The 25000-nt window shown below is 39.4% G+C and overlaps 1 protein-coding gene across 3 annotated transcripts in view; it reads right to left on the bottom strand.

Moving 5' to 3' along the window:
• Positions 1-24420, bottom strand: part of LOC121893697 (E3 ubiquitin-protein ligase RNF123) — a 159015-nt gene extending 134595 nt beyond the window's left edge. For 2 of the 3 annotated variants that reach the window (XM_042405646.1, XM_042405648.1), the window contains exons 1-20: positions 24223-24419; positions 22694-22797; positions 16891-16975; positions 13678-13757; positions 11796-11893; positions 11322-11376; positions 10294-10379; positions 8731-8817; positions 8561-8628; positions 8340-8465; positions 6442-6556; positions 6018-6122; positions 4876-5001; positions 4702-4794; positions 4350-4423; positions 2634-2751; positions 1917-2016; positions 1634-1695; positions 1110-1181; positions 358-478 (exon numbers count right to left, since the gene is read on the bottom strand). In XM_042405646.1, the coding sequence (XP_042261580.1) occupies positions 358-478; positions 1110-1181; positions 1634-1695; positions 1917-2016; positions 2634-2751; positions 4350-4423; positions 4702-4794; positions 4876-5001; positions 6018-6122; positions 6442-6556; positions 8340-8465; positions 8561-8628; positions 8731-8817; positions 10294-10379; positions 11322-11376; positions 11796-11893; positions 13678-13757; positions 16891-16975; positions 22694-22775 (1753 nt within the window). In that variant the 5' untranslated portion in view covers positions 22776-22797; positions 24223-24419. Of the gene's footprint in view, positions 1-357; positions 479-1109; positions 1182-1633; positions 1696-1916; positions 2017-2633; positions 2752-4349; positions 4424-4701; positions 4795-4875; positions 5002-6017; positions 6123-6441; positions 6557-8339; positions 8466-8560; positions 8629-8730; positions 8818-10293; positions 10380-11321; positions 11377-11795; positions 11894-13677; positions 13758-16890; positions 16976-22693; positions 22798-24222 lie in introns of all 3 variants that reach the window. The other variant, XM_042405647.1, reaches the window with a different exon arrangement.
• Positions 24421-25000: the final 580 nt, after the last annotated feature.

Below are 25000 nucleotides of genomic sequence, written 5' to 3' on the forward strand. Positions count from 1 at the left end.
GTTTTAAAAACCGTGTTTACTGAAGTATCATAAAAGAATAAGCTGGTGCTCAGTCACAGCTTCGCTGCGCTTCCGTATCTTCGTGACCAGAGTAAAGCTGGACAGCAGCCTGGTTCTCCTGCTCCTGTTTGACCAGTTAAACAAGTTAAACTGCTGACACCTCGACTCACAGCGGACACAACCATCAGCTGATCCTCTGATCTACTGGAGTGAATCTATAATGTCATTTATCTCAGTGTTACTGACGTCTCCTCTGAGGAAGTGAATCCACCAGCAGATGAAACACAGCTGGAAGCTTTGAGCTTCACCGTATGAATTAAAGTCAGATCTTCTTCTTCTTCTCTGCTGCTGCTGTACCTTCACTGCTGATGCTGCCGGGACTCTTCCTGTTGCCTTCGTCCCAGCACGACCTCACCGCCGTGATGAGCCGGTGGAGGAAACACACCATGTACTCAGGAGGGCACAGCGCTGTGGGGTGCTGCTCACACACACACACACACACACACACACACACACACACACACACACACACACACACACACACACACACACACATATGAGAAGGTATTTGTGCATGTTCAGACTGATATCTGGGGCTGTAACAGTTGTACATCAGTTAAACTCTGCTGTCATTCTGTGATCACACATGTGAAGAACATTCATATATATATATATATATATATATATATATATATATATATATATATATACACATATATATACATATATACATATATATATATATATGTATATCCGCAGTCTTTAAACAACTATTAAAGACCATCTTTTTAAATTGGCTTGTGTGTCTTCTTGAGTTGTCTGATTGCTGTGTGTGTGATGTGAATGATGTAAATTTTACTCTTTGTATGTTTTTATGGTCTTATTTTCAACTCTTATTCCTGTGAAGCACTTTGTGAATTTCATTTCTATGAAAGGTGCTATACTAAATAAACTTATTATTATTATTATTATTATTATTATTATTAGCCATGAAATTCCATATTGGTGCATCTGTAAAAAGTGTTTTATAGTCAGACGTCACTACGTTTGTCTGCTGCTTGAGCTTGTGTGTGTGTGTGTGTGTAACCATCATGCATTCTGCTCCTCACCCCTCTGTTGCTGGCGTTTTCTTGGAGAAACTTCCTGAACTTATTCAGGAAGATGTATCGAGAAGCTTCCCCCTGAAAGAGACGAAGAGAGACAAACACCTTCCCCGTGACAGACATCATACACACTATACGACACACTGAGGCAGAACGGAGTTCATCAGCCGAGCTGTTTGGGATTAAACGTCAAGTCAAAAGACAAAAAGACTAAATAAAACCAAAGTACAGCGAGTGAAAAACCTCCTGAGGTCTCTTTAATGACCTGCTCAGTGCAGCGTGGAGTTATTTCACTAAATCAGTTGTTTGTTTATCAGTATCTCACTGTTTAATCAGGCAGACACCAACCAAGCATTCACACAATAACACGGTGCAGCGCTGCTCTCTAATTGGCTGATCCCTGTACTGACAGCCAGGTGACTGCTCCCACTCTCTAATATATATATATATAATAAATAATAAACTGACATCAGAGCAGGACATGAAGATAAATATATGTGTCCTCTTTGAATAATACCAGCTGTACTTACTGTAGTTTTGTCCTTGTTGTTGAGCAGCAGCCTCAGGATCTGGACCTGCAGCTCTTCCACCACTACGATGAGAACAAGGAGTTCAGCTGAGACACTTGAATGCATCTCAGAGAGCAGCAGCTTTATATTTATTATCATTTTAATATTACATCTAACTGGGACTTCAGCTGCTGTTCACTGGACGGCTGTAAATGTGGTTTCACTACTTACTGTTACTGTTCAGTAAGTGTCTTTAATAAAACTCACCTGCTCAAATTAAAGGAAACATAAAGTTAAGTCTGACCTTCGATCCTCTTCTTGAGCCTCTGGCAGCCTCTCTCGTAGGCTCGACGTCTCAGTCGCTCGTCTGCACTTTCCTCTTTGGGCTCCCGCTCGTCTTTCCCCTGAGAGACGACGAGAGACATTCAGCCAATCAGTGTTTGTGTTTTTATGCCTCCGCAACACAACCAAAACGCACTGATGCTTTCATAAACCGTCGTACGGCTGAGTCCACACGTACACCAGTATTTAAGACTCCGTCATCACAAGCACAACCAACAGGCGGCCAATCAGAGGCCTGAACAAAAGCTACTTCCTGCTGTATTCCTCAGTATAGTGGAAGAGTTACTGTTCTTATATATGCATGGGGTTTTAATAGTATAGTTGCACATCAGCCAACACAGTGGACTTTAGTGTATCATCACATACGCTGCCATCCGCTGGCCAGCCTTTGTAACTGCAACACAAATTTCTCAACACCAAGATGGCCGCCTGCCGGCCGGAATATCCTCCCAATCCCTCTACAGTAACAGACCCCTGCAGGTAAATAACATGTTGTAACATCAAGAAACAACTGAGGAGTAATACAGCTGTTAAAATGTCCAAGTATACCATACACAGTCTATGTGAGTCTCTACTGCGGGAATGAATAAATGTGTGAGTTTGATTTATTACTGCAGATTAGAGCTGCGACATGTGTTCCTGCTGTTATCTAGATCACATGTTCAGTCGGAGCTTTTACCTCCTTGTCGAAGTGCGTCGGCCACCAGGTGGTCGGGATGAGCTCCTCTAGCCCCGCCTCCTTCACTCTCAGAGGAGTCTTCACGTAAAAAAACACGACCGAGCGAAGAACATCGAACGTAGACGTCTGTTAAGGAAACAACTGTTCCTGCAAAGTAACTAAGTTCAGTTTTGAGGTATTTGTACTTGAGTATTTCTATGTGCTGCTACTTTCTACATTTCAGAGGGAAATATTGTACTTTCTACTCCACTACATTTATTTGACAGCTTTAGTTACTTTTCAGATGAAGATTTGACACAATGGATAATATAACAAGCTTTTAAAATACAACACATTGTTAAAGATGAAACCAGTGGTTTCCAACCTTTTTGTCTTTTGACGTCTTACAAAAAGCAGTGTGTAGTCGGGGTCACATTTCACATGTCTATGAGTTGTTAACAGCTCCACCAAATAGTGATTTTTCCCTCTAAACTTCTCACATGCTTTCATTTCAATAAATGTTCAAATGATCCAATATTTCAGCAAAAATCAAAGATTAGAGACAAAGAACTTTGTTTTTTCTTCTTTCCTCTCCCATTAATCATCTCACCACCCCTCAGATTTATCTGCTGACCCTTTGGAGGGGCCCGACCCCTAGGTTGGGAACCACTGGACTAAACTAGCTAACTGTATATAAAGTAGTGTAAACTAGCTCCACCTCCAGCAGCTACAACAGTAACATGCTGCTCTAACACTGATGCTTCACTATTAATAATCTAATGATGTCATATATAATAATATATCAGTCAGAGGGACCAAACCACTACTTTTACTGCAATACTTTAACTACATCAAGCTCATAATACTTATGTACTTTTACTGCAATACTTTAACTACATCAAGCTCATAATACTTATGTACTTTTACTGCAATACTTTAACTACATCAAGCTCATAATACTTATGTACTTTTACTGCAATACTTTCACTACATCAAGCTCATAATACTTATGTACTTTTACTGCAATACTTTAACTACATCAAGCTCATAATACTTATGTACTTTTACTGCAATACTTTAACTACATCAAGCTCATAATACTTATGTACTTTTACTGCAATACTTTAACTACATCAAGCTCATAATACTTATGTACTTTTACTGCAATACTTTAACTACATCAAGCTCATAATACTTATGTACTTTTACTGCAATACTTTAACTACATCAAGCTCATAATACTTATGTACTTTTACTGTAGGAGGATTTTTCATGCAGGACTTTTACTTGTAATGGAGTATTTGTACACTGCTGTACTAGTGCTTTTACTGCACTAAAGTATGTGAGTACTTCTTCCGCCGCTGCAGAGAGAAGACTTGTTATATCTCCTTAATTACATCTGCCTTTGGAGGGGCCCGACCCCTAGGGTTTTGAGTCTCACTCTGTGTTTAGTTTACTGGGTTTATTCCCAAGTTCATAGTTTTGCTATTTAATGTAAAATAATAATCTCAAGGTTTAAGTTGCTTTTGACAGTTTTCTTCTGTTGTTATAGTTTAATGTCCTCTTATACGACTACTAACATTAACTGGTGTTTAAACATTGACTGCCTGATGTTTCCTTCATGTTTATGAACACTGATGACATGTTCAAACTATCAAACTATTCAGATCTTCTTTATCTAGGAAGTGACAGTGATGAAGGTCATTCTAGCAGACCTCAGTAGCAACAGAAGGATATAAGACGTTGCTCAGCAGGTATTTCCTGGACTTCTCATGACGCAGGATGGCCGTGGTCAGACGCAGGTAGTGGATCTGAAACAGGTAGATACAAACTAAAACATATGTATGGACAAATATATATATATATACATATATACATATATAACATCACCAGTCATATGATACAACCGGAAGACGCCGGTCTCTGTTAGCATCAAGCTAACACTAACCAGTCTCTCTACATTATCATGTGTTTCACATTCATATGAACTGATGCGTTTCCTCTGTTTACAGACAGAAACCAGGAGTTTGATTTATTGACAGTGAGTCCTGCTGGTTCAACGAGCGACTCGACTTCACTTCAGTCCCACCTGGAAGCCGAGGTCGGGGATGATGGGGGAGAAACGGTACGCCCTCAGCAGGGACATCATCAGCTGCTTCAGACACTCGTTCACCTCGTAGTCCTGCAGAGACAGAGAGGCTCGGATTGTTAATTAACATCAGTCAATCAGCCTCGTTAAATAACTAAAGCATTAACTAATTACCTCCATGAGGAGCCAGAAGAGGTCCAGGAGCTGCTGGATGAGCGGATGTTCATCTACTGACCCTCCTCCCTCCAGAATCCCCAACAGGAAGTCCATCAGCACGTCCTCCACCAGGTAAACTTTACACTGCAGAAGAAGAAGAAGAAGACGCCATCAGCACCCGATTTAAATAAACACACAGCAGTCAGTGAGCGGTCTGGCTCTGAGTATGAAGGGTCTTCAGGTATTCGTTGACGTTATTATTCACGTCTGACACATTTTTTAAAGTTTATCTGTTTTCAGGGTTTTGTTCTGACAGCTCGTCCGTTTCGGATCCGCTTCGTTAAGCTCTGATTCTAACGAATCTCTTATCAAATCTTTTATCTCTCTGAACTTTAGTGTTTCCCTGCTGCCGTCTGCTGATGACGACGTGTTCGTCAGTGTCTTTATGTTTCATCTCTACTGTCGTTACAGGTTCAGACGCTCTGAGAAGCTTCACAGCAAACACTGTGTGAACATCGATCAGCTGTGTAATGCAGGAAAAACTCATGTTTAATGCATGGACTCCACCTGCCCACAGGATCCCACTCACTCACTCACGTTACGTTACATTTGTTAAACAGATCATTTTTATAATATCTGGAACAGCAGCTGAAGCTCTTTTGTCACATTAAACCTGAGTGAAACTCTGAAGCCGTCAGATGGAAACGTGTGCAGACAAACCGTCCAACAGGACGACTGGACTGGATCTTTATCTAAAGAACGCTGCAAATAAAGACCCGTATACACTTTCCTGTCAGATGTGATCTATTATAAACAGCACTGTGCAAAAGTTTCAGCCACTTTAGATGTTTAGATTCTTCTCCATGATGCTGCAGCAGCCACAGTCATAAAGAAGCATCTTCAGTCTCTGGAGTCAGTCTGGGATTAACACGAAAAGACAGAAGCAGCTGAGACTAAATCCACAGAAGAAGAACCGACCTGCTGCTGTTCTAAAGGCAAAGCTGATATGATTTTACTTTCTGCTGTTTACTCAACTTTGGATCAAGTCTGAAACGTTCACACAGCGAGCGCTGTCTGCCGCTGACAGATCCAGATCATCAGTGTTGCTCATTTAGCCTAAAAAATATCCATAAAAGTTGCAAAAAAAGAAATGTTTTCACCATGAGAGGAGCGAAGTGGTTGAAGATGTGAGCCAGAGTGACCAGGACTGTTGGTTCTCCATGAAGCCTCCACACTGCACAGTCTTTCTCCAGCAGCTTCTCCTCCTGCAGCGCCGACACAAACACAAACACAAGAAGAAGAAGAAGAAGAAACGCTGCAGCAGAGTTTAGAGGAAACTGATATCTGACTTTATGTCCACATAAAACCAATTGAAAAGCTGGTAATTAACTGGCTTCTGCAAACGACAGACGAGGACAAAGTGAAACACAATTACACTGATCTGCATCAGCAGCTGTTTAAAACCGTTTCAGCTCAACTAATCAGACACACAGAGCAGCATTAATACGGTTTATTATTATGAAGCACCGCCAGAACACATGAAAACACTGTAAACAAACAGGTTCTTCTGGTGTTTTTTCCTACCTGAGTATCGATGGCGGTGGCGAGGACGTTCTTGATGTATCCCAGCAGTTTGTGCGCTTTCATCAAGTCTGCCGTCGGCGGGTTCTGGAGGGGCAGGTAGCCCTCCACGGGGTACGTGAGTCAGGTTAAGGACAGAGACGCATCGACTGATTCCATGTTTCAAACAAATACGCAAGAAAATCTTAGTTTGGAATTTCATATCAATGAAAACCGTGTTTCTGCTCTTCTTCTTCTTCTTCTTCTTCTCTGAACTCAGTTTAACACCTGGACGCTCACTATGACATCACAACTAGTTTGTAGCCAATCACGGTCCAGTGAAGTGAGGAGACATCTGGTGTCCAGCAGGAAAACTGAAGACACCGACAACACTGACAGATTCTGGGTTTTTTTTAACGAGGGTGAAGAAGAACTTTTTTTTATCTTTAAAATGTCAGAGGTCACATGACGGCAGCGAGGAGAGGAAGACCACACGAACCTTCTTCAGGTTGCTTCAAAAGTCGACTCATTGAATGTCAAAGCAAGAGAAATACTGTTAAATTTATATAATTAAATATTAGAATGATACATGTTTAATATTTGAAGCTTCCCGGTGGATTATACAGGTAAATACCACCTGCTGTGTGGTGACGTGCAGCTCTGGTCCTGGTCCATATCTGTGATGCAGATTCTGTCTCTGTGGACTCCTGACTGCCGCCGATGGTTTTATCAGGATGTTCTTTTTATTTAATGAGGAACCACAATAAAATATAGATCAACTAAGACTCTTCTACTTCTCTGGTCTCTCTCCTAACGAGGCAGTGAAGCTTGTAATTATGTTTTGGGAGATTAAACAGAGAGAGTGACTGTGATTTATACAGAGACCTGTACAAACCCTCTGCATCCTGTAATGTCAAACCTGATTTACAGACACATTTCATCCATCAGGTTCCTAATAAACTCATCTGCAGCCACGCAAACAGCTCTAGGAGGTAGAAATTAATACAACTTACCAGTTTAAAAACTTTAAGTATATGTCTGGTGATTTTCTATCTTTGTCTTCATGTTTGGATCCAAACCAACAACGACCTGATTAATAATATATCTGATTCCTCACCGCTGCACTGGGTCACATGTTCCTTCATCATGAAGAGTTTGGTCTCGTTAGTTTGTTTAGAAACGTCTCCGACTGAAGATCTTCGGTACGTTTATATGATGTGTTTCATATCACAACCTTCACATCAACAGACCCTGAAGCCTCATTTTCAGGTTGTTGCATGAATCAAAACACTAAAACATTGTTTCTGTTTCCACTAAATTACTTACAAACGTTTGTTGAGCTGCAACAACTATTCGATTAATAGATGAATCATTTTAAAAAGGGAAAAATCCAAACGATGTCTTGTTTAAGGTTCTCAAATGTGAATATTTGCTGCTTTTTCTCATCTTCACATCGTAATAAACTGAATATTTTGTGGTTTTGGACAAAACGAGACGTGTGATTTGATCATAGACTGTATAAAAATATGGACGTGGTTACCGTGACGTCACCCGTTGGTTTCTGAAGACATGAAACGGCGTCGCCTGTGTGACGTCAGACTGGAGAAAACAGAACGCCGCTTCACACACAACTGAGCTGAAGAGCGAATCCGTTGCGTTAGCTCCGCCCACCCTCTCTGGCGGACCAACCACAGCTAGAAAACGTCTCAATAACTGCACGCCACTTGTGATTTGTCCCAGGATTGTCGCCAATGACAACCAGTTAGTAATAGTCATAATACTGCAAACGCAAGCAGCGGTTCTGGTTCTGGTTCTGGTTCTGGTTCTGGTTCTGGTTCTGGTTCAGTCTCTACTACAGTTATTTACATGACCGTCTTTGAGACATGACTCACTGGTCCGTCTCCTGCCAGTGAAAAGGATATCTGAGAGGTCTGCTGCCAAAGTTGAAAGCCACCGACTCTTTGAAGGAGAGGCTGATGGCGGGAAAGTAAGCGACGCCCGGACCCGTCTTAATGTTGGTGAAGGCTGTTCCCAGAGACTGGCCGTTACTGAGGACGCAACACAACACAGCGTCAACACAAACACACACACACACACACACACAACAAACTGACAGACGCTTTCTGTTAGAGGATCAACTCACAGACAGAACGTGATGGTTCCCTCGTCCAGGTCTATCAGACAGCTGACGATGTCTCCGGCCGCCCACGACTGACAACAACACAACGACACGTGAACATCCACGCTCTTCTCACACTTCACATGTTTATATAAAATCTCCTTCCTGGATTTAATTTCTGTGTTTTCCTTCACCTTTCCATAGTTGGTGGTCGTCACGTTCCACTTCCTCACTCTGTTTCCATCGTAAGCGTACGAATCAGGAGTGTCGCCCACACCCTCCTGACAGGAAGTACACACACACAAACACAACACAGTCACATCATCTGCACACTGACACACACACACACACACTGGAGTTTATCTGTTATTGATCAATAACACTCAGGAATGTGTTTATTAAAGATTATTCTAACATCTGAAGAGTCATCAGTGTAATCTGAACATGAGAACAATCAACAGTGATTGTGGATCCTCTTAAAGGAACATCAGGAATAAAGTGTAAACACAGCTGCAGCTGTTGCAGCTGTTGCAGATGCTGCAGCTGCTGCAGCTGTTGCAGATGCTGCAGCAGCTGCAGATGCTGCAGCTGTTGCAGATGTTCTGTGTGTCTCTGGAGCGCAGCAGCAGATCTGTTGTTCTTCTGACACCAACGCCGTCATGTGACGTGTACAGTGATGTAGTTCAGGTTCAGCAGGGGGTTTCTAGTCTCTGCCTCTGGGTGTCTGGGGGTCAAAGTATCAGCGTGCAAAGCATCCTGGTACATGTAGGCACAGCCAGCACCGCTCACACGCAGGAAAACCCAACTTCCAATCACACAGCAAGACATGGATTGATTCAACATTTACTGTCAACACTGAGTGTGTGTGTGTGTATATGTATATATGTGTGTGTGTGTGTGTATGTATATGTATATGTGTATGTGTGTGTGTGTATGTATATGTGCGTGTGTGTATATGTATGTATGTGTGTGTGTGTGTGTATGTATATGTGTGTGTGTGTATGTATATGTGCGTGTGTGTGTGTGTGTGTGTGTATATGTATGTATGTATGTATGTGTGTGTATATGTATGTATGTATGTGTGTGTGTGTGTGTGTATGTGTGTGTGCGCGTGTGTGTGTGTGTGTGTGTATAGGTATATGTGTGTGTGTGTGTGTATGTATGTATATGTGTATGTATGTGTGTGTGTGTATGTATATGTGCGCGCGCGTGTGTGTGTGTGTGTATATGTATACATCTCTATGTATATGTGTGTGTATGTATGTTACTGTGTGTGTGTATGTGTGTATATGTATATGTGTGTGTATATATGTATATGTGTGTGTGTGTATGTATATGTGCGCGCGCGCGTGTGTGTATATGTATACATCTCCATGTATATGTGTGTGTGTATACGTATATGTGTGTATGTCTATGTGTGTGTGTGCGTATGTATATGTGTGTGTATGTCTATGTATACGTGTATGTGTGTGCGTATGTATATGTGTGTGTGTGTGTATATGTAGATGTGTGTGTATATATGTATATGTATATGTATATGTGTGTATGTCTATGTGTGTGTGTGTATATGTATATGTGTGTGTGTGTGTATATGTGTGTGTGTGTGTGTGTATATGTATATGTGTGTGTGTGTATATATGTATATGTGTGTGTGTGTGTGTGTGTGTGTGTGTGTGTATATGTGTGTGTGTGTGTGTGTGTGTGTGTATATGTATATGTGTGTGTGTGTGTGTGTGTGTGTGTGTGTGTGTGTGTACCTCCTGGTTGAAGCGACAGTTGAGAGTACACCAGCCGATCTGCATCAGTCCCTGGGAGGAGATCAGAACCTCGTAGGCCCATTTCCCTGCAGAGAACCAAACACACAACGACAAGAAAATATCAAACATCTTTTAATTTGAAGGCAGAACTTCCTGTTTTAAAGAGAAAACAGACGAAACTTTGCTGATGTCAGATTTAAGGAAGATCAGGTTTGCTGAGTGTTTGAAGTTTGTTTTTAAAACAGACGTTTAGTTTTGGCTGCAGTACTTTATTTCCACCAGCAGATGTCACTGTGCTGCTGAGTTCAACCCTGAAGCTTAATGAAGCTTCATCCACCACAAACACCAGCCAGAGCTCTCACAGCATTTCATCACATTCTTATCCACCATCTATAACTGTAGTTTTTCTTTTTAACATTTGCAGGTTGAGCTGCAACTAACAAATATTTTCATTACTGTCTTTTCAATTAATCAATTAGTAGTTTTGTCTATAAAACGTCAGAAAATGGTTTTTAAGTGCTGAAGGTCTTCAAACATCTGATCAACAGTCAACATCCAGAGTTATTCAGTTTATTATCACATATGACTCAAAAAGGAACTAAATCAATATATATATATATCATTTGATCAATATATAATAAATGATAATAGTTAATTTTCTGTTTATTGACTAATCGGACTTCAGTATCTGCAGTCGGTTTAACCAGAAACAGTCAGTATGAAGTTTCCTACCTGAATGTTTCCTCTCACTCTTTGCTGATTCAAAACAGTGAAAAGAGTTTAACGAATCGACTGGAGTCGTACGGGATGAGCTGTATGTATTCAGTATAGAAACGGATCATTTCCAGTGTCTGAGATGTATACAGACACATCATGACACAGCAGGTTACATAATGTGCTGCTGTCGGCTTTAAGAAGCTCTGCTGCCTTTTCTCAGACATAAAGACGATTATATCACATGTTATGTTGATATAAACTTCAGCTACACACAGAGACCGTCTTCTTACCTTCTTATATTAAGATCTTACCTTTATAAACACACGTGGTGGCTCTGATGGAGCTGAAGTTGCTGTGGCCGATCACCTGAACAACAAAAGTTACAAGTAAAATTAAAAATCACGTCCAAGCAGGAGAGAGGACGTCTGTTATTGCAGCGGTTACCGATGCGAGTTTTAAGCAACTATGCAAGAACTAGCAACTATTTTGCTGATCGCTTCACCAATTTCTGTCATTTTTTAAGTAAAATAAAGTCAAAATTCTGTTTCCAGCCTCTCAAATATAAAGAATATTTGAATCCTCTACGTCAGTTTGGGAAACTGCAGCTCTCGTTTTATTATTCAGATGAATTCAGGTTGTTGTTGGAAGTTAAAAAGAAAGGAAATGAAATGAAAGGATCAACGGACTGCTGCTGACAGGATTCTTGTCTTTCTTGCTGAAACAGTGAAATCTTACAAACATCGGAGTGTTTTACGCAGGTTTACAGGCCGTATGAATCATCTCACCCCCAGTAGATCGTCGTCTACAAACAGAAGTCCTTCGAAGCCGCTGGTGTGATCCAGGACGACGGGCTGAGGGCCCAGACGACCTTCAACGGGCTGATCTGGAGTCAGACGGAGAAGCATCACGACACTCAGAACATCTGTCACACATTAACAGGAAGCTACAACACGCTAACATGCTAACTGCACACAGAACATCAACATAGTTAACAGTTTTATACGCACAGGAAAAGGTCTGATATCAAACTGCAACCTCAGAGAGCTGCCAGTAGAATGTTTTTCCAAATGCTGACGTATTACTGGATGTTTTCCATTTTCTGTAACGCTTTATTAGGGACCGAGCCCAAAAGGCAGCGGACTCCTGTAAAACAACAGTCATCGCCTAAGGGTGAGGACCCTGTTGTTTTTCATGTGTTTGTTTGTTTCTTTCTTTATTGTTTCGGGATTTAAACCCTAAATTTGACCCCGTAAACATGCTCAAAAATTCACCAAATTTGGCACGCACATCGGGTCTGGTGAAAAATTTGATAAAATGTAAAAATTAACCCCTAAAGTGCCAAAATGTGCTCTCTAGCACCACTGATGTAACTAAAATAGCCGCCACGGCCCGTAGGAATGTCGTAGAGAGATCAAACCAAAACTCAATTATTCGTCTCATCAAGACCTACAAATCATACACTGACACCCCTGACCTAAATCCAACAGGAAGTCTGCAATTAGCCTTTCAAAATAAGACTTTGCCCCAATTTTGGCCCCCGAACAAACGCTATCTCCTCCACCTTACAATGTAAACCAATGAGGAGGCAATCTATGGGCATGAACTTTGTGTCAAACAGAGGCTTCTGACGTCTAAACTATAAGTCTGACCACTTTCAAACCTGTATCAATGGATTCGCCATGAAATTTCCTACTAAAATATGATTTTTAATGTAAGATTTGGCCAAAGTCATGGGATTTATGAGGGTATTTCACAAGAAGCGTACTCTAAAATCCTCCTCTCCAACTGCTCCTGGTGATGTCACTCCCTCAGTGCTGTGAAACATTCCGCAATACACACTCATTATAAAATCACAGGAGGAGCAAGAAAAGACTTTAAAACTCACACTCTAATATCTCAAAAACAATAAAAGATAGAAAAAACATGTTAATTCAAGATTTGTAGGTCAAAGTCTCGTGACTCATTTAAAATTCAAATGAAGTTTGTATCTAAAACTATGTGGAAGCAGTAAATGTTCAAAAAGGTGTGGGTTCACTCACACTCTCCATTCAAATATATGAGTATTTTTCTGTGTCCAGCTGCAGTTACTTATTGTCTCTACACACCTGACAGCACACATGTCAATCAAACTTTCAAAATAAAAGCACAGCACACTTGTAAGAAATATACCTCATTTTTAAAAAGCAAAATGATCTGATCCCGACGGGCCAGAGTGCGAGGTCCCGACCAACGCTGCTTGCAGCTTTAATTTTGTCTGTTTTCCAGACTCTAAATGAAGATTGATGAAGATGAAGACTTTCTGATACGATGAAGTAAAAATCAAATGTTTCTCTCCTTGCGAAGAAAGTCAGACTGTCTGTTGAGGACTCATACGACTAGTTTATACTTTAAAGAAGATTCTCGGACAGTTGATTAAAGCCGTAAATGCTCTTAAATCACTCGTATGTGAAACTTAAAGGTTCCCTCTGACATGATGCATGTTACTCTGGTGTAACACACTATTACATTATATTATATTATACACACTCCAAAAACTGGAGGTACGACATATTTCTGACGTCTCAGTTTGATCACCTTTGCGAGCTGCACATGTTGCATCATTTTCTGTGTGTATAAAACTGTTCAATATGTTGATAAGTGCATTTAGGACACGGCTTGTACGTTCACCTCGACTCTCCTCAGCAGGTTCTCCCTCTGACAACAATCTTTCCAGGTGAGCACCGAGATCCTGGAAACCCAGAGGCTTCCTGCAAGAGAAGAAGAAGAAGAAGAAGAAGAAGAAGAAGAAGAAGAAGAAGAAGAAGAAGAAGAAGAAGAGAGAGGAGGAGAACAAAGAGAAAGGAGCCAACAAATGATCAATACTTATTTAAATGTTTCCACTGAGCAGATCTAAGATTCAACAACATTTGTGTTTTTCTCTCAAAAACTCACAATGATCAGGTTTGTTCATGCAGATTGTCCACAGCTGCAACAATTAATCGATCAACAGGATGATAATCAGCAACTATTTTGATAATTGATTAATTGTTCAAGTCATTTTTCAAGTAAGAAAGCAGAACTCTCTGGTGAGGATTTAATGTTTTTTCTCTTGTATGTTATATAATAAACTGAACATTTTGGGCTTTTTTGACTGTTGGGAAAAAGGACAATCTGCAGATTAATCAATGCTAAAAAATAAAGATCATTAGTTGCAGCCTTAATTCTTAAAAAAAGGAACAGAAAGAGTTCAGAACGTTGTTTCAATATAAAACAACTGAATCTCCCACAGAGACAGTACGACACTGATAAACCAGCAGCAAAGACATGTGTGACTGCAGACTGTCTCTGATCATCACCGCTCACTTTTATTGATCAGGAAGTCACATCTAACTGACGCATGTGAAGTCCTACTTTAAAGACGACGTGTAAAAGCATCGTATCAACTTTCTGAACTCTCTGCTGATATCTGGGTCCTGCTCTGTTAAAAGTGAGGAATTTTACTTTTATCTTTCAACATTTGACTTTTAGCAGTTTGATAAATGTGAGTGCTGTTTTTTTTTTCCCAACAACAGGAACTGAGCTGCTTTATTTTTACACACATATGAAACTCAACCTGCTGCTTGTTCCTGCTCATAATCCCTGATAGAGACACGTTCAGCTGGTGGAGAGAGAGCGAAGGGTTAACGTGTGTCTATGTATAGAGCTGTGGAGGTAACATGAATCTGCTGGACTGAAGGAAAGAGGCCAGAGGCTCGAGGGCAGTGTAACACTAGTCCACGTCTGCACACACACACACACACACACACACATGAACAGTGACAGAGGTCTTCCTCACTGCGATCCTTCCTCCTGTTCATACTGGATGTTAAAAGATCCTCTTCAAGGATGATTTATTGGCCAAGTATAGAAGTAATATATGAAACACAGACACTGTTATAATGACACAGTTACTGGGTGGGGGGGGTGGGGAGGGGTGGGTGAGGGGGGCAGGGGGGGGGTTAAACTGGCAGACAGCAGCAGGTCTGTAGGCTGAGGGGGGGGAGTTCGGTTTAGGAGTTAATGAGTTTATGGAGCAGGGGAGGAAAGTGTTCTTGTGTCTGGCTGTGTTGGTTTTAATTGTCCAGTATCTCCTCCCAGTAGTGGGGGAGGGGGAGGGGGAGGGGAGGGAGGGGGAGGGCTGGAATATGTGGTGGCCAGGGTGTGAGGGGTCAGCCAGGATGCCCCTGGCCTGCTTCATGGCCTCTGGAGGTGTGGATGTCATGGAGGGAGGGAGGCGAAGATCCAAATGTGCTTTCAACATAAGTGATGGAGGCCAAAATCCACAGTGAGTCCACACAGTCATTTATATATATATATATATGTTATATATATATATATATTATTATATGAGGCTTCAGCAGTCTGAGGTCTGTTCACACCTGGTATCAACACACACCTGGCGCCTCGAGTGACCACTTGTGATCAGATCTCACTTTCCTGCTCTATACGCAAATAGACACTGACATCACTGGGTCTTTGTACCTTCCAGTGTTTCCCCAAGAGACAGAACACACCGTAGTCTGTAATTAACCGCTCACTCACTAACCTATTCCTTAAAAAGGAGATACGCTACCTGCAGTTTCCCAGGCAACGACACAGGCGTTAGCTCTACTGACGCTATTGATTTGCGAATGAACGGATATTTTTGACATTTAAAAAGTTATTTTTTTGGCCTGGCGGGGGTTCTGGTTGTACTATTAAAGGGGAAACACTTCCCTCCATCCAAAGTTGTCATCAATTTGTTTCATATCAGGATAAACAAATATACAATGCATCATGCCCCCTCATGAACATCATATACCCGTCCTACTGATTTACTCTAGCGCCAGGTCTGAACACACACACACACACACACACACATATATATACACAAATATAGAGTTATATGCAGTGATCTCCCTGCAGCTGCGTTCCTCTATTGTGAGACACTGTGTGCATTTACACATGAGGCACAGCAGCGTAACTTCATTGATTATTTAAATCTCCAACAAGCCGACAGGATCAATCAGGATCTAATGATAATTAATGATCTGAGTTCTTCTGCACATCTGATAGGTCAGACAAGTGAAAAACAAGTTATTTTCTGGTTTTGGTTTAATTTCTATTCAAACTGTGGATGTGAAGAAGAAGAAAAAACTGTGAGTGGAGTGGATTACGGTTTTGTTTTGTTTTTTAATTGGGTGTGGTTCACACGTGTACTTACAGCGGTCCACTTGTGATCAGATCACCCAAGATGTATGTTAGTGGCAGGTGTAAACAGGGTCTGAGTTAGTCATATCAAGTGGATATCTGACACATTTACAGTCATTTTAGCATCAGATTCCCTCTTTGTGTTTCCTCGGACAGTGTTTCCCTGTTGAGCTGCAGTGGAAGTATACAATACCATACGATCAATACCATCAATACGATACCATACCATACAATACGATGAATACCATCAACACGATACAATACGATACCATACCATACTATACGATCAATACCATACCATACCATACAAAACGATCAATATGATACAATACGATACGTTGCTTAAGTTTTCTTAGAAATCCCTGACAGACATCATCCAGGTATCATCTTTGTTTTTTAATCCTTTTTATTTCACAATTTATTATCATTATTATACATTTTTACTATCTATTCTACTTTATTACATTTTCACAATTTTTATTTCTTGTGTCTGAAACTGTTTTATTGTCTATATTTGTTGTCTGATCAGCTCGTCAGTCATCTGTGAAGCACTTTGAATTGAACTAACCTGTATTAAGAAAGAGGTGTTATACAAATAAAGTTTGATTGATTGAAATATGATATAAAATATGATGAAAACGATGAATTTTCTGTGACAGAGCTGGTGGATACCTGAGGGAGGCCAGCGCAGGTCCCTGCTTGGTGGAAGGAAACACATGATGCAGGTAGTCGCTCAGCAGCTTCTCATTCACGATACCTGACAGAGACAAACACAGGGATCAATTATAATGATCAGTTATCACTGCCCGCACGTACAAACGTCTATCAACTCACCACATCAGATCAAAACAGGAAATGATCAGAAACGTGTTCATTTTTTGTGTTTGATTGTGTCTCCGGTTGTTTGTTGTTTGTGCAGTTTTATGTCATAAATAAAAAGTTTTGACTGTCTGACAATATAAAACTAATCAGATCATAATCAATCTGATTAATAGTGAATAATAAGCTATTATTTCATCAGGACATGAAGTTACTTTCTGACTTGTACTCTGGAACATCTCCCGCTATAACACACACCAACATCTGGAAAGTAAACAAGTACATTTACTAGAGTACTGCCCTCAGGACCAGTTTGGAGGTACTTCAGTATTCATATTTTATATTTCTCCTGCTCCACAGTTCATCCCACAACTATCTGGTATCTGCCAGCAGATACCAGATAGTTTAACCCACATCCTCTGTGCAGAGAGATGTTAACTTGGAATGTTTTGACCCGGTTGATGCTGAAACTCTCAGAAAATAGTAACAGAACTGCAGCCGTCCACACGCTCCCTTGACCTACTTCCTATTTCCCTTTTTAAAACTATTTTTAATCTTTATCTGAAGACATCCTTGCCATAGTAAATCACTCCCTACAGAGAAAACCCTGCTGAAAGCAGAGAACAATATCAGAACAAATGCTGACAGCAACAAGCCTTCAGTTGTGATGCTGCCTGACCTGAGAGCTGCCTCCGATACTGTGACCACCAGATCGTTTAGATGGATTAACCGTTGGCCTGCCTGCCACATCTTTGTCTCTATAAATGACCACTCCTCCACACTATGAGGTTAATTGTGGGGTACCACAAGGATCAATTTTAGGACCATTAGTCTTTAGTCTGTACATGCTGCCCCTGGGCCGAGTCATCAGGAGGAACAGCATCTCTCTCCGCAGCTATGCTGATGACGCTCAGCTCTATGTGGCCCACTGACTCACTTTTCACTGTGTTTTAGGTATAAAGGCCTGTATTTGACTGTATTTTTTACAGTCTGTCAAAGAATTGACTTTAAGATAATGCTGTTGGTTTATAAAGCACTAAATGGTTTGATCCCTTTTTATATCTGAGAGCAGTAAAAACACCCTGAACACCGACTTCTCCACCCAGAATATACAAACATGGAAATATTAAAAACATTTGTGTGCAGCTGATTCACATTTTCTGTGTTTGATCCATATTTATTCAAAAAAAATCAAAAATACTGTTGCATTCCTCACAGTGAAATTATGATCTCCTGTTTTATGAGACATAAGACTGTAAATTTAAAGATACTACTAATTATACTAAAGAATTAACTCTATCTGCTCTCTGAAAGCTTCATTAAGGATTAATCACATGTTTATATGTGACTGATGAGTATAAATGAATGATTTGTGGTGATTTAGTATAGAGACTAATACAGGTAATTACACACCTGAGGGGACAAAAATGACATGTGGAGTTCCCCAAGGCTCCATTCTGGAGCCTCTTCTGTTCAACATCTACATGCTCCCACTGGCTCAGATTATGGAAAACAACAAAATATGTTACCACAGTTATGCAGACGACACACAAATTTACATAACCGCATCACCAGGGGACTGTGGTTCAATACAAGCACTGAATAAGAGCACTGAACAAATCAATGATTGGATGTGTCAGAATATTCTTCAGTTAAACAAAGACAAAACTGAAGTCATTGTTTTTGGAGTCAAGGAAGAACGATTAAAAGTCAGCACTCAGCTTCAATCGATAATGTTTAAAACTACAAACCAAGCCAGAAATCTTGGCGTCGTCATGGACTCAGACCTGAACTTCAACATCCACATTAAGACAATTACAAAGTTACAGCCGACTGCCACCTGAAGAATATATCAAGAGTTAAAGGACTTATGTCTCAGCAGGATTTGGAAAAACTTGTCCTGCATTTATCTTCAGTAAACTCGACTACTGTAACGCCGTCTTCACAGGTCTCCCTAAAACATCCATCAGACAGCTGCAGCTGATCCAGACGCTGCTGCTCGAGTCCTCACTAAGACCAAGGAAGTGGATCATATCAGTCCAGTGCTCAGATCTTTACACTGACTTCCTGTCTGTCAGACTTTTCTGTTTGCCGCCTTTCATTAAACCACATTAAGGGTTAATATTTTATACTGCACCGTAACTTTTATTCTCTTGTTTTATCTGTCTTATTCCCTTTTTAGCTTCTTTTTATTTCTAAATTCAACACTTTTTAATGGCTTTTATATGTCTTTTTACTTGTGTTGGTTTTATATTCTGTTTTAATGCCTTTTATGCTCTATGTAAAGCACTTTGAATTGCCTTGTTGTTGAAATGTGCTGTAAACTTGCCTTTCCTTAACCAGGATAAAACAGGTTCAAACGTTCAGAGAGAGAAACTAAACATGCTGAGAATCAACTCAAACCAAGAGGAAAGACAAGGACTGATTCTGATTCTGAGCATTTTATGATCTGAAGAACATCTCCAAAGTGAGGCCAACACAGAGACCGATGCTTTTCTAACCAGCAGGCTGGACTGTAACGCTCTCCTTTCTGGTCTACAGCAGGATCCTGACACCAGGAGGACAGCACACATTACACCTATTTTAAAGTCTTTACACTGGTTACCTGTTAGTTTCCATATTGATTTTAAAACTCTTTCTTTAGTTTATAAGGGACTTCATGGCCTTGCGCCAGACCACCTCTCAGATGGACCAGGAAGTGCTTGGAGCCGCTTCAGTGATCAACATTTTACTATTTCACTATAATGTATTTATTTTGTCAAGTATTTCACAATTTTATTTTTTATTGTTATTTGTATTATCCTTTATTATTTAATTGCTTTGGTGTGCATTGCTCTATAAATCCATTTATAACATGCTACATTTCGTCAGTCACTTTGAATCGCATTTTATTTGTTTGAAAGATTCTGTATAAATAAAGTTTGATTGATTGATTGATTCAGATTAAAGATTTCACATGAATAAACATAATAAATGTATAAAATCCAACAGATAGTTGAGGCTTGTTGGAGGATATGTATTGCTCACTCATGATATTATCGATTACTTGATATGGAAGAACAAGACAGATATTGATCTGGGATAAAGTCATCATTGGCTCTCGGTGTCACATTGTTCTGCAGTTCTGGGTTTGGAGACTTTTTAATAACGAAAAGATCAACATGTGTTTGTTGAGAGGATCTGTTTGGTCGCAGCAGAAAACTGATGATTTAAAATATAAATCTGTGTATATTTAGGATGAAAGAAAGTGAGTACAGTACTGAGACATGAGATCAGCTGTAGATATGTAACACATTTGTTTTATTTTACATTACGTTAAATGAAGTTACTTTATGTTATGTTACTTTGCGTTATTTTACATTACATTGTGTCAGTTACTTTACATTTTGTAAAATAACAATGTCTTGTAATGTGGGATGAGCCAGATGTTTGGCTAAAAATTATATTAATAATAAAAGCATTTAATAAAAAATGTAGCAGTAGTAAAAAAAAAAAGATGGGAGCTGGAACTGAACGCTAATTTCTGAAAATGAATGTGATAATTATACTTTATGTTTGTTATCGAGGTCGTAGTGAGTGGTGTACTGGAGTGCGTTATATTGAAAAGTGTTCCTAATATACTGCCCTCCTCATGTATGTTAATGGAGTGGACAAAATATTAGGAACACTCGTGTATTTTTATTTTTCTACCATGTTTGTTGTTGTCTTCTACATTTGACGTCTCTATTCCATGAAGGTTATATGATATATAAGTGAAGGTGGAGATGTTTATGTATTAATTGATGAGATGTTTGAATCGTATCGCATGAATAAAAAGTTCAAATTTAAAAATCTCATCAAACAAGCATGATAGTAAAAATAGAGTTCGTAAGTTCAACAAACCAACTCTGAAATAATAAAAGTTAAATAACTCAAATCTCAGATGAGAGTGCAGTATCTGTAGTATCTGTAGTATCTGTATCTGTAGTATCTATATCTGTAGTATCTGTAGTATCTGTATCTGTAGTATCTATATCTATAGTATCTATATCTGTAGTATCTGTAGTATCTGTAGTATCTGCATCTGTGGTATCTGTAGTATCTGCAGTATCTGTATCTGTAGTATCTGTATCTGTAGTATCTCTAGTGTCTGCAGTACCTGTATCTGTAGTATTTGTATCTGTAGTATCTGTAGTATCTGCAGTATCTGTATCTGAAGTATCTGAAGTATCTGTAGTATCTCTAGTATCTGTAGTATTTGTAGTATTTGTATCTGTTGTATCTGCAGTATCTGTATCTGTAGTATCTGTAGTATTTGTATCTGTTGTATCTGCAGTATCTGTAGTCTCTGCAGTATCTGTATCTGTAGTATTTGTAGTATTTGTATCTGTTGTATCTGCAGTATCTGTATCTGTAGTATCTGTAGTATTTGTATCTGTTGTATCTGCAGTATCTGTAGTCTCTGCAGTATCTGTATCTGTAGTATTTGTATCTGTAGTATCTGCAGTATCTGTATCTGAAGTATCTGTAGTATCTCTAGTATCTGTAGTATTTGTAGTATCTGTATCTGCAGTATCTGTATCTGTATCAGTATGTGTAGTATGTGTAGTATGTGCAGTATGTGCAGTATGTGTAGTATGTGTATGTGTAGTATCTGTATCTGTAGTATGTGTAGTATGTGTAGTATGTGTATTTGTAGTATCTGTATCTGTAGTGTGTGTAGTATGTGTAGTATGTGTATTTGTAGTATCTGTATCTGTAGTGTGTGTAGTATGTGTAGTATGTGTATTTGTAGTATCTGTATCTGTAGTATGTGTAGTATGTGTAGTATGTGTAGTATGTGTATTTGTAGTATCTGTATCTGTAGTATGTGTAGTATGTGTAGTATGTGTATTTGTAGTATCTGTATCTGTAGTATGTGTAGTATGTGTAGTATGTGTAGTATCTGTAGAATGTGTGGTATGTGTAGTATGTGTAGTATCTGTATCTGTAGTGTGTGTAGTATGTGTAGTATGTGTATTTGTAGTATCTGTATCTGTAGTGTGTGTAGTATGTGTAGTATGTGTATTTGTAGTATCTGTATCTGTAGTATGTGTAGTATGTGTATTTGTAGTATCTGTATCTGTAGTATGTGTAGTATGTGTAGTATGTGTATTTGTAGTATCTGTATCTGTAGTATGTGTAGTATGTGTAGTATGTGTAGTATCTGTAGAATGTGTAGTATGTGTAGTATGTGTAGTATGTGTAGTATCTGTATCTGTAGTATGTGTAGTATGTGTAGTATGTGTATTTGTAGTATCTGTATGTGTAGTATGTGTAGTATGTGTAGTATGTGTAGTATGTGTAGTATGTGTAGTATCTGTATTTGTAGTATCTGTATCTGTAGTATGTGTAGTATGTGTAGTATCTGTATGTGTAGTATCTGTATCTGTAGTATGTGTAGTATGTGTAGTATGTGTAGTATCTGTATGTGTAGTATGTGTAGTATGTGTAGTATGTGTAGTATGTGTAGTATCTGTATGTGTAGTATCTGTATGTGTAGTATCTGTATGTGTAGTATCTGTAGTATGTGTCGTACGTGTAGTATCTGTGGTATGTGTAGTATCTGTATGTGTAGTATCTGTATGTGTACTACGTGTACTATGTGTACTACGTGTAGTATCTGTGGTATCTGTACCTGTAGATCTGGGTTTGTCGGTGTCTGATGACAGTCTGTAGTTGCGGCGGGTCAGAGCTGTGCCGCCTCCTTTAGAGCTCATGCTGCCTGACCGCAGTCACCTGTTCAAACCAGGACAGAAATATATTTAATCATTTATGGATTTCCACATCATCCCGGAGAACGATGACGAGTCAGATTTGTGAATGAAGGCTGAAGGCTTATAAAACTGACTACTCAGTGTTTCAGCTCCAATGAACAGTTTAGAGGTATTTGTACTTTACTTGAGTATTTCCATGTGATGCTACTTTCTACATTTCAGAGGGAAATATTGTACTTTCTACTCCACTACATTTATTTGACAGCTTTAGTTACTTTTCAGATGAAGATTTGACACAATGGATAATATAACAAGCTTTTAAAATACAACACATTGTTAAAGATGAAACCAGTGGTTTCCAACCTTTTTGTCTTTTGACGTCTTACAAAAAGCAGTGTGTAGTCGGGGTCACATTTCACATGTCTATGAGTTGTTAACAGCTCCACCAAATAGTGATTTTTCCCTCTAAACTTCTCACATGCTTTCATTTCAATAAATGTTCAAATGATCCAATATTTCAGCAAAAATCAAAGATTAGAGAAAAAGTCCAAAAACTGAAAACAGATTTGTGTATCAGAACTTTGTTTTTTCTTCTTTCCTCTCCCATTAATCATCTCACCACCCCTCAGATTTATCTGCTGACCCTTTGGAGGGGCCCCGACCCCTGGGTTGGGAACCACTGGACTAAACTAGCTAACTGTATATAAAGTAGTGTAAACTAGCTCCACCTCCAGCAGCTACAACAGTAACATGCTGCTCTAACACTGATGCTTCACTATTAATAATCTAATGATGTCATATATAATAATATATCAGTCAGAGGGACCAAACCACTACTTTTACTGCAATACTTTAACTACATCAAGCTCATAATACTTATGTACTTTTACTGCAATACTTTAACTACATCAAGCTCATAATACTTATGTACTTTTACTGCAATACTTTAACTACATCAAGCTCATAATACTTATGTACTTTTACTGCAATACTTTAACTACATCAAGCTCATAATACTTATGTACTTTTACTGCAATACTTTAACTACATCAAGCTCATAATACTTATGTACTTTTACTGTAGGAGGATTTTTCATGCAGGACTTTTACTTGTAACGGAGTATTTTTACACTGCTGTATTGGTACTTTTACTGAAGCAAAGTATGTGAGTACGTTACTGCTATTATGTTGATATTAAGCAGTTTAAGTAACATTATGATGCTAACTCCCGTTAGCTCACCTGGACACTGAATCACAGCTAAGTTACCTGTCAGCTCACCTGGCCTCAGTGTGGGCTCAGGGTCAGACACATGACAGCACGCATCATTCACAGTTTACATATGACATAAATATCTACATACATGTCCTCCTAAACATGCTAACGGCTCCCTGACACAGACAGGCAGCAGCTAACAGCTAGCAGCTAACCGGAGCTAACCGGTGAGACTCACCGCTTGTGTCCGTCTGAAGGCGCCTCTCCTCCGGCTGCAGCCCGTCACTGTGTCCCTTACTCTCCCTGAGAAACACAAGATGTGTGATAAAAGCTACTGTCGGGAGGTAAAACGCTGATTTCTACCAAAACAATCTGCTGTCAACGCCTCTCAGGCTACGGAGCGCCAGGTGGTACGAAAATAAAGTCAGCAAAACGCGATTTAAAAACGAGGCTTTTAAAGGACAAGTTCAACATTATTTTAAGTCTGTCAGAATTTCTGTATGTTAGATAGATATATTACAGTATATCAGTGCTGAAATAAACAGTCAGTTAATCCATTTTCATTTAATCAAAACAGACAAAAAAGACAAAAGATTCCAATCTTCCACATAGTTAAATCTGCTGCTTTCCTTTGTCTCATGTGACAGGCTAACTAAATAACATTTATATATACATATGCACAAATGTACAGTATATACACACATGCACACATATACAGTATATATACACATGCACACATATACAGTATATACACACATGCACACATATACAGTATATATACACATGCACACATATACAGTATATATACACATGCACACATATACAGTATATATACACATGCACACATATACAGTATATATACACATGCACACATATATAGTATATATACACATGCACACACATACAGTATATATACACATGCACACATATACAGTATATATACACATGCACACATGTACAGTATATATACACATGCATACATATACAGTATATATACACATGCACACATATACAGT

Source organism: Thunnus maccoyii, chromosome 3 (genome assembly GCF_910596095.1).
Source record: "Thunnus maccoyii chromosome 3, fThuMac1.1, whole genome shotgun sequence".
NCBI classification, from domain to species: domain Eukaryota; kingdom Metazoa; phylum Chordata; class Actinopteri; order Scombriformes; family Scombridae; genus Thunnus; species Thunnus maccoyii.